At 33.8% G+C, this 11,248-nt stretch overlaps 1 protein-coding gene across 3 annotated transcripts in view; it reads left to right on the top strand.

Moving 5' to 3' along the window:
* The window catches only part of APOOL (apolipoprotein O-like), a 123,967-nt gene that overhangs the window by 62,745 nt on the left and 49,974 nt on the right, over nt 1-11,248 (top strand). For all 3 annotated transcript variants that reach the window (XM_006755198.2, XM_015558412.1, XM_015558411.1), the window contains exons 3-6: nt 98-217; nt 3,049-3,103; nt 5,256-5,354; nt 8,983-9,074. In XM_006755198.2, the coding sequence (XP_006755261.1) occupies nt 98-217; nt 3,049-3,103; nt 5,256-5,354; nt 8,983-9,074 (366 nt within the window). The remainder of the gene's footprint in view (nt 1-97; nt 218-3,048; nt 3,104-5,255; nt 5,355-8,982; nt 9,075-11,248) is intronic.

Here is an 11,248-nt window from a genome sequence, read left to right as displayed (position 1 = left end):
GTGAAGATTCTTCTTCTGCCATACTGTTGGAAAAGTAATTTCAGATTTTTTATATTTTTGACATGGAGTTTGTTTGTTTATTTATTTTTGCCTCTAGCTCCCTATATATGCTTCACCACCTCTTCAATCTAAATATGTTGAAGAGCAGCCTGGTAATTTACAAATGGGCTTTGCCTCCATCCGCACTACAACTGGTCGTTATATTGGCTGGTGCAAGGTAAGTCTATTCTAATAGTTGTTCAATATTAGAGGATTTCTTATTTCTTATTTCTATTGCATACCAGTTGTTCCAGTTACCCATTGATGTGTAACAAACTACCCCCAAGCTTAGTGGTTTAAAACAACAACCATTCTATTATATTTCATTATTTTATAAATCAGGAATTGGATTGGAGTTCAGACAAGTGTTCTTCTGGTGTTCACAGAGGTCACTCAGTGGGATTCATCAGGTGAATGGCCTGATCTAGAGGTCCAAAACAGCTTCATTCTCATGTCTGGCAACTTGACCCAGATGCTAGAGCACTGGGCTCAGTTGGGAATGTTGACTAAAGCACCTACACATGGCCTCTCAGGCAAGGTGGCCAGATAACTTATATGGGCAATTCAGGGCTCCTACAGAAAATGTTACAAGAGGCCCTAGGTAGAATTTGCCAAGTTTCTTACCTATCCTCAGATGTTTACGAAAGTCTCCTCTACAGCATTCTAGTGTTACTAAGGCCAATCTAATTTTTTGAGGGAGAGGAAAAAATGCCACCCCTCAAGTAGCAGCAAATAATTTGTGGCCATATTTATTCTACCATACCACTACTTCATAGATTAAAGTAGTTCAACAAGCATTTCCTAGTATGTCACCTACCATGTATAAAACATTGTTTGGCCTGTTACATGAAGTTCTGAGATTACTTTTTAATTGCTTCTTATTTGACTAAGCAAAATTTTCACTTGTTTTGTTTAGCTCATAAGATCAATTTGACTACAATGAGCTATGAGGCAAAATATAATTCACCTTATTTTGATACTTAGCCTTCAGTCAGCAGTACTCAGCAGCAGTGGAGTAAGCTAATGCAGTACTGATGTTGCTTTATCATTGGGTGAACATAAGTGTGTAGCATCAATGTCTCAAATGTCAGTGTCATAATTATAATGCTGGTACCATTATTTTCATCATTCTGACCTAATAGCTATACTAATTTACTTCAAATTTAGCCAATTGTTAACTTTGTGCCTTTTTGTTTCTAATCCATTCTTTTTAAAAGAAAAATCTAATGATCTGATTGAAATACCAAATCTGTGAACTCTGGCTATTCTAGATGATATTTAAAACATCCAGTGAATATATTGTGTTATTTTTTTTTAATTTCCTGTCAAATAATTCTAATAATTCTAAATAATTCTGTACTGCACACTCTTAATAGTTTAATCTCAGAGTGAAATATCTTAACTAATGGCTCTGAATCATGCCAGCAACTAGATGATTCATACTTTAGTCTCCTGAGACTTAATTTTCCATATTGTCTCAAAGTTGTTTTTTCAGTGAGGTAAATTGTTTAGTGAGATACTTAAATTGCTATTTAACTATCATCCAATTTAAGAAAGATTGAAAGAACTTTATATTTGTTAATATGCTGAAACAATTAGGTTGAAGAAGGTCACTTTTGAATGCATTGCATCTTCAATGTAAACAATGTTTCCTCTCTCATTTTCCTCTAAAAATGTAATATGTTCTTTAAAAATTAATTCTGACTCAGATTACATTCTGCATTAAACTTTGAATCATGTAAGGCAAATTCAATTTCTATTCCTACTCCTTAATGGTATTTTGAAATTTAGATAACAGCGAATCCCAGTGGTAAAAGTGAATTTCTAAACCTAGCTATGGAAACTTTCCTAAAAGAAATTACTAGTTTGTTTCTTCAACAGTTACATGATTTTCCACTCACCTGGTCAGTAAGTATAATGTGAAGGTGAAATTTTTCTTAAGAGGCAGTCCCTAAAGAGAAGTAGTTTGATGGCAGTTAGGGTATATGTTGGTTTGTACAGCTTGAAACCATAGTGAACAGAATAAACCTGTGCATCTCTGAGCACCATGAAAATATCTGAAGCAAAGTTATTAAAACCAAGATATCTCAATAGCAATAACTTATTCCTTTCCCATCTAATATACTGTTTTCCATTTTATTTGCTTAGAAAATCTCTCTTGTTTTTTTGTCCCATGGTTTAAAAGCAGCTATTTTAGAGAAGGAGACCATACATTTAGATTGTGTTTTTGGTTCCTTCAGTGGAGTACAGCATGTCTATGTGGAATTACTATGAAAAATCATTTCATGCCTTCCTTTTCTTCTGCTGTAGTTGAGATTGTACCTATCACTCAATAAATTTGTATAACAATATTTCTTGCATCAAAATAAATTAGTTGGAAACAGGTAAAATGAAAAATTTGATTTAAAGCTTTAATCCTTCCATGGGTTAATTAATCTAGATTTGTAGATAATTTATGTTGCTATTTAAAAACAAGATGGAGGCTAGCCTGTGTAGGATGATTTCTATCCTGAGATAAATGTCTTAATTAGGTTTTTTTCTCATTCTAATGCACACTTTTAAAAAAGGAGAAGATGAAGTACTTTTCTTTAGGCTTTATGTTGTTGCTGCTGCATCTTTATTAATCAGATATTGCTTCTAAGCTGAAATATACCTCTCTTTATGCTTTATTTAAATTCCATTCAATTTTCTAGGCCATTATAAAATCAGATGACAAATATTTGTATTTCTGCAATAAGTTTTGTCTGAGCTGCTCTGATTATTTTATAGGCGATACTTATTTAATATGAGGAAAATAGTAAAGTATTATCCATGTTAAATAGAATGAAAAGAAAGAAATCAAGAAGAGCTAAGTTCAACAGATATCCTCATAGTGAATAAATAGGAAAGTTCGATTTAGATTTGGCTGCAATGCTGTCAACATTTTAATAAAATAGTGATGTCAACTGTTTGATCTAATTGTCAACATTTTAAAAAATGAAGATATCCTTTTTTCCCCTTTTTGCTTAGGGTGTGTATGTCTTTGTGAAAAATGGGATAATGGATACAGTTCAATTTGGAAAAGGTAGGTGAGTAAATCACTTGTAATTAGGAATGTTCCATTGTCTTTTTAACTTGCAATGTTAAAATGTGAAAAAAATAAACATAGTATGTTATCCATTATTATGTTTTAATAACTGTAAAGATACTCTGCATAGCACTTTATAATAATAATGCCAAAACAATAGTATCTATAATTTATTTGGCTATTATTATATGCTAAGTCACTATGATAAGCATTTTACATAATTTATCTAATTTTTTATAGCAACTTTGTGACTTGGTATTTTATTTTATTATTATTTTTTAAAATATATTTTATTGATTTTTTACAGAGAGGAAGGGAGAGGGATAGGGAGTTAGAAACATCAATGAGAGAGAAACATCGATCAGCTGCCTCCTGCTATATAGTATTTTTGATGCTGGTTATGAAAACAGTTTGTAACTCGTCTTCCTATAAACCATATTTTTTAACCATATTTTCTTAGTATACTCGTCAACGACTGAAAAAGAACATTTTGCGAAAACGTGTATACACGTTTCTGCCGGGGAAGGGGTTAAATATTCTCCTTTTGCAGATGAGGAAACTGGGGTTTAGAAAGATTAAGTAGGTTACCAAGACCACATAATTAGTAAGTGGCAGCATCTGAATTCAAACTGTCAAACTGTCTGTTTATATTATATACTCATAAAGCATAAATTAGAAACATGTCTCCATTGTTATTAGTTACTTTTAATAAGTGCTACTTGCAGTTAAAATACATAGTATTTTGCTATTGATTATTAGGAAACACTATACCAATCAGTCACACCCTAGAATATTTGAGCTAATGTGTTTGAGTCTTTAGTTTGATAATGGTGTTTGGCATCAGATATAAGTTCTTAATTTTTTTTACCTAAGCCAGTTGTCAAAATAAATGTATAGAGGACACAAAGATCAGGGTAAAATTTTAAAAGTCTCTATGATATTGATATTGATGACCAGTATATATATTATCATTATTTTATATATGTTGTGGGAATTAATTCCAAATTATATTCTCATTAATCTTGAGAAATATCGTTAAATAACTGATTGCCATTAAATAATTAACAATGATAGAAGAGTGTGGCTTTGGACTGCATAGAACCAATACAATTAAAATCTATAAAAAGCCAAGCGCCCTAGCCAGTTTGGCTCAGTGGATAGAGCGTCAGCCTGCGGACCGAAGGGTCCCAGGTTCGATTCTGGTCAAGGGCATCAACCTTGGTTGTGGGCACATCCCCAGTAGGGGGTGTGCAGGAGGCAGCTGATCGATGTTTCTCTCTCATCGATGTTTCTAACTCTCTATCTCTCTCCATTCCTCCCTGTAAAAAAATCAATAAAATATATATTTTTTAAAAATAAAATGTATAAAAAGCCAAGAAATCTAGTCTTCTGCACACTTTCCATCTACTTTTTATCTAGGCTCACTTCTCATCCTGATCATTTTTTTTTATCCTCACCTGAAGATATTTTTTCCATTGATTTCCAGAGAGAATGGAAGGGAGGGAGGGGGGCAGAGAGAGAGAGAGAAAAGCATTGATGTGAGACACACATCAATTGGTTGCCTCCTTTAACCAGAAATTGAACCCTTGATCTTTCAATCCAAGGGCTAAAGCTCTAACCACTGAGATAATCGACCAGGGCCTGATCATCTTGATTTTAACCAATATCAACATCGGCTCTGAGGTTACTGGGAGTAGTGGCATGCAGGATTTAATGCTTACATGTATCCCTAAACTATTATTTAAAGTTCTCTAAGAAAGTATTTCAGTGCTTACTGGATCCTACCAATGTTTGAGTAGATAAGGTCAGAATAATTTCTATTATATGTAGAGAGTACTTACACAATCAAGAATTTACTTTATAATAATCCATATTAAGGTAGTGACTGTAGCATCATATTTCATTGAAGAATAATAACCTGTATTGTTAAGAAAACAAATATGAAATCAGCTTTGGAAGGAAGATTTAATTTTGTAACAAGTAACTATTATAACTAGCTTTTAAGTCACTGCTTAAATCATTATTTTGTATAGTTCTTTTGAAGAGTGTTTAAATCATTTGCTATTATCTCTAACTGTTCTGCATTATACCTATGTAGAATGCCCAGTTGTATAAGTCATTTATATTAATTTTTCACTGATTTCTTGAGATGCATATGTTTATCTGAAGGATCCACCACGAGATTTTCTTCCGAAAATTGGAGTGATTACAGTTTCAGGATTAGCAGGCTTGGTTTCAGCAAGAAAAGGTAGGGTTTAAAAAATATATATATATTCTCTTTTTCAATTACAGTATATTAATTTCTGAATTTTATTGTCACAGGAAAACCTCATATATTTTATTGAATATTATTAGGATAGGCTACCTTAAAACATTCAGATTCTACAGTACAGCATGATTACTTTTATTAAAACCTTTTTGGGTTTTTAAGAATATACATATTTCCAGAAATGTTCAACATCATTAGTTATTAGAAATGCAAATGAAAACCACATGAGATACCACTACACACCTATTAGAATGTCTAAAATTAAAAAGGCTCTCCCTCCCTGGAGCACGCCCCTGCCTTCTGCCTTTCCCTTTCTCCTCTCCCTGCCCCCACACTCCTCTGGCCCTCCATCCCCCACACAAAAAATATAATTAAATTAAATTAAAAAGACTAACCATACCAAGTAGATTTGAGAATGTAGAGCCACTGAAACTCTCAGACACTATTGGTGGGAATATAAAATGGTACAGTCATTCTGAAAATAGTTTGTCATAAAGTTAAAGATATGCTCACCAAGAGACCCAGTAATCCCACTCTTGGGGATTTACCCTAGAGAAATGAAAAACATGAACACAAATGTTAATAACAATTCTATTCATAATCACCAAAATTTGGAAACAGTCTAAATGTCTTTCAGCAATTAACTAAACTGTGGAACATCAAACAAAGGAATACTACCTGGGCAACAAAGGATGAACCATTGATACATGCAACAATCTTGATGAATCTGAATTAAAGAAGCCACTCCCCAAAAGTTTAATACAGTGGGGCCTTGACTTACGAGTGTCCCGACTAATGAGTTTTTTGAGATACCAGCTGTCTCTCGGCGGATTTTTTGCATTGAGTTGATAGAGTAATTTGAGTTAATGAGCTCTTTAACGAGCTCAGTCTCGGAATGAATTAAACTCGTAAGTCAAGGCCCCACTGTATTGTATAATTTCATTTATATGACTTTCTCAAAAAGACAAAACTACTGTGCTAAAGAGCATGTCTGTGGTTTCTAGGGGTTAGGAATAGGGAGAAGGTGTCAATACAAAGGGATAGCATGAGATGTTTTTAGGAGCAATAGAGTTGTTCCATATTGTGATTATGATGGTGGTTACATAATTCCATATATTAAAATGGATAGAACTGTACACCAAAAAAAAGGTGAATTTCTAGTAAGATCATTTACAAATAATATTTTAAAAAATACAGCTATTCCTATTTATATTGTAATGTATCGTTTCCCATCTTGTAGATAACTATTTTTAAAAGGTCTTAAGAATCTCTAGCTATCAAAAAGAAAAAGATCTTGAGAATTTTACAGTAATGTAAAACTAACCACTCAAACTACTTTTCCTTGCTTAGTCATGACAACCAATTTTCTGGAGGCTATATTAAGGATTTGAGACAGAGATACTGACGTACGTAGGAGAGAAAAATGTATTCCCTCCTGATCCTGAGAGTCCTGGAACTGACATCAACCATCTCAAAATGGAGTTTGGAAAGTAGGCAACTGACTCACCACTTTGGAAATTCTGTTTCTTTGTTATGGGGTGAGGCCACAACATTCGTAACAAAGAAACAGAATTTCCAGAGGATGAGGCACAGAAATCAGGATTTTAAAAAGATTCCCAGGTGATTCTAATGTGCAGCCAAGGTTGAGAACCACTGCTTTAGCACATGAGACTTGATATATTTTCTTTCCTTACCCCCTTCTTGCACTCTGTATCTCTACCAAATTTGTCCTTCCGTCCCACTGTTCTGCTTGTGTAGAGAGTCCCTAAGACCATCCCCAGGTTTTCCCATTAGCTAGGAAGACTGAGAGGACTCAGCCTGCAGTCATATTCATGGCTAGGATTTATTACAGTGAAAGGATGCATAGCAAATCAGCAAAGGGAAAAGGCACATGAGGCACGGCTTAGAGGAAACCAGGCATAAGCTTCCAAGAGTCCTCTCATAGTGGAGCCATATAAGGTGCACTTAAATCCTCCACTAATGACTTGTGACATTATGTCAGATACCAACCAGGAAAGCTCTTTAGAGACTGAGTGACCAAGGTTATTATTGGGGCTGGTCATGTATTGTCTGTCTAACATCTTCGCAAATTCTAGACTCCCGGAAGGAAAGTAGTTGTTCATCATAAACCACATTACTTATACAAACAATTTGGCTACAGTGTACCATCTTATCAATCAGGGAATGTTTACTGTCATTGTAAGGAACTGCTTACCAAGCAAGTGCCCAGATGCCAGCCAAGAGCCAGCCTGGCAAGCAGGCCTTTCTAACAATGGCAGTCTTAGACATACTCTGTTGACTTTTTTTCCATCTTTAAATCACTTTCTTCATAAGCATGTGGTGAATTTTGTATTTTCCCATTTTCCATTTCTGGTTATAGTAACCCTCTCAGCAGGCATTACTGCTTCCTCTCCATAGTCAAGCCCTTACTAAGCATCAGTAGTCATTTTGGTCACCTTTCATTCATCCTCTCTCCACAGCTGAGCTGTCAGTCGTTGTCCCCTAACTAAATTACATGGGGTTGGAAGTCACAGCTCTGAACCAGTCTGGAATCTGTTATCAGATAACTTTATGTTTGGTTTTCCCAGTCCTTAAACTTCTTTTCACTTTCCCTAAACTGTAAAGTTGCCTGCAAACACTGTCAGATACTTTTCACCTTGGTCTTTCCTGATATATCAGATAGGCTGTTTCATTTTAAATTAAGGGATGTAAGAGTTGTTCCAGAGAATGAAAATACTTACCCCCAATTACAAATCCCATCATCTAACTACCCAGATCATATTTAAAGATTCGAAGGTACCCAGACAAGCATTTAAAGATACATATTGTTTTGCAACAATGGTCTGTTGGAATCAAGCTATGGCTTAGAGTGATGTTCTACAGAACCTGTTCTACAGAACCCCAGGTTCAATGGAAGTTTAGGGATGGTATGAGGAATAGGGTAGGGAAAAGCTATGCAGGTGGGGCTCAACACTGGGCTTCCCTCCTGTGGGCTAATCAGAGTGGTTTCAAGTTTATAGGTTTTATATATGAAGTTGCTACTGACAGTCTGTCTCTAAGATTTGTTTTAAAAAGGATTTTGCTGTACAATATGGTTTGAAAATGACCCTTAGGTGCTTAGATAAGACACTTTTAGAAATGAATTGATTATCTCAAGTTACTTGCAATTATTAAACTGTCACTTCACTATCCTAAGTTAATGACAAGAAGGAGTTACGTATTTTTTAAAGTCCTTAGCTGATTAGTTAATTGGATCTTTCACCTTCTTAAACACTTAATCATAAAAGGATATATAAAGAAAGTCCATTTCACTTTAACATGGCTTAGGACATGAAAAAAATACCTAGTTTAAAAAAGAATAAATCATCAATCCCCTTTGTATAGGTAATTATCATGTTAGATTGAGAATACCTTATTAAATTGGATGTGAAAACTAAAGTATATTAATTGAACTGTGATCCTTAAGAAAATCTTGATTGGTATTATTACCTAATGTGTAATTTAACATAGGGTGATGGCTTAATGGGAACAAAGAGAATATTGAGATTATAAAAGCATCAGGTTTCTGGTAGCATCCATTAGGAGTTTAATTGTTTGAATTTCTTAGGTTCTAGATTTAAGAAAATTGCTTATCCATTGGGATTGGCCACTTTAGGAGCAACTGTTTGTTACCCAGTTCAGTCCGTAATAATTGCAAAGGTAAGTTGATTTTAAGTGAAAGCTGCATTTCAGTATTTGTTTAAACTCTTGGTATGATAATATGTAAATGTCATACAGTATCTAGAACATTTAATTTTCAGCAAAATATATTTAGTATCATCTCTTATATTGGCAAAATCACATTAGCATCTCAGCATGGCAATGCCATTCCTAACTATATGATCATCACAAATAAATAGGATGAATTCAATATAATTCATCATTATAAAGGCTGTGTGTTGATTAAGTTCAGAGACACTGAATTAGAATTTATGGGGATAGCCCAACCAGTTATAATAGCTCAGTGACTGAGCATTGACCTGTGAACCAGGAGGTCACAGTTTGATTCCTGGTCAGGGCACATGCCAGGGTTGCAGGCTCAATCCCCAGTAGGGGGCTTGCAGGAGGCAGCCAATCAATGATTCTCTATCATCATTGAAGTTTCTATCTCTTTCTCCCTCTCCCTTCCTCTTTGAAGTCAATAAAAATATTTTTTAAAAAGAATTTACAGGGATAAATACCATTCTATTGTAGAGTTATGTAAAATTCAAATAACAGAAAATTATACCTGCTGGCAGCTGTCATTTGGACAGATTAACATAATGTAAGAAACAGTCATTTGTTAGGTACCCAGACAAGGTAACAGAGGCTTCTGAAAGTGGACAAAAAAATACAGACACATATACAAACTCAATTTTGAAACCATCTGGAACTAAGTAACATTTCCCATGAAAACCCAAATTATGGTTGTTTTGTCATTTTCATGTTAGTTTATCTGCAAATCCAAATATTTTCCTAGTAATTTTAAGAACGTGTGTCAGTATTTTATTTTGTTTTTAACACAGACTCTGAGTGAGGAGAGCTTTATAATATGCAGCCTTTTCTTCCTTTCCTTCTTCCCTTAAATACCAATATTTAAAATATCCTCTCACACTTGAAGCAGTATATAGTGCTACCAAAAAGACTTTCTGTACTTATCATTATGGAAACTCTTCAATTATTTTATGTAAATAAAACTGGGTATTCAGTACTTTAGAATGTCAAGGATATAGCACCCTCTGTAGCTTGTAATATAATTAAATTATAAAGCATATAGCAAACAAACAGAACATTATTCATTAAAACTTGTATACTTGAGATAATTGATGAATAAAATGATACATTTATTTTTAAAAAATATTTCCTAAAATTGATGAAGGAATTAACCACTTAAATTCATGTAATATTAGTACAGAGAGCAACCTTTGAGCTCATTACATTCAACTTTCTCAGTCAACAGTAAGGAAACTGTAGTCCAGAAAAATTTCACGATATCTATCTAATTTGTATAGGGCTCTATTCAGCTTCAGGTGTTGTATTTTCATGTCCATTTCTCTTGCCAGTGCATGATACTGCCACTGATTCTTTGTTTGTTTACAGTAATCATATCATGGGTTTATCAAATAAAATTGATACGTACTCATCCTTAAATAATTTTAACATTACAAAAAAATGTGTAGGAGAAAATGAACTAACCCCGTGAAATTATTCCATTCAGAAAAACTATCAGTGTTAAATTTGATAGAATGTTATTCTAGTCATATATTCATGCCTGCGTAGAGATAGAAAAATAGGTGGGTGAATAGGCAGATATGATGTTATAAGAACAAGATCATAGTATACATAGTATGCATTTTATTTTGAATTAAATAAATAAAGTATTAAATTCAATTTACTTTGACAGATGGAAATAAAAAGAAAAGAATTGCTTATCTTTAAATGAAAATTTATATGTTAAAAGTTATTAATATGAATTCCTAAAAGTTCTTTTGAGGTTAAATAATAATTGTTACTTAAATTTCTAGAGTTTGGACCCTTGCTTTCTTTTAACTCTCATATAACAATGTCATATGTAACATTTGGCGCATTCTAATATATATATATATATATTAGATGTGAATATATATTTGTATACATTAGATATAAATGTATATATCTATAACATGGGTTCTTTTTTAAGTGTTTTTCTTTATTGATTAAGGTATTACATATGTGTCATTATCCCCCCTCATTGCCCCTCACCCCCCACTCATGCTCTCACCCCCGTGGTGTCTGTGTCCATTGGTTAGGCTTATATGCATGCATACAAGTCCTTTGGTTGATCTCTCCCTCTTACCCCCGCCCTCCCCTACCTT

The sequence above is a fragment of the Myotis davidii genome, unplaced genomic scaffold (assembly GCF_000327345.1).
Source record: "Myotis davidii unplaced genomic scaffold, ASM32734v1 scaffold652, whole genome shotgun sequence".
Taxonomy (NCBI): Eukaryota; Metazoa; Chordata; class Mammalia; order Chiroptera; family Vespertilionidae; genus Myotis; species Myotis davidii.
This window is presented reverse-complemented; position numbering and strand designations above follow the sequence as displayed.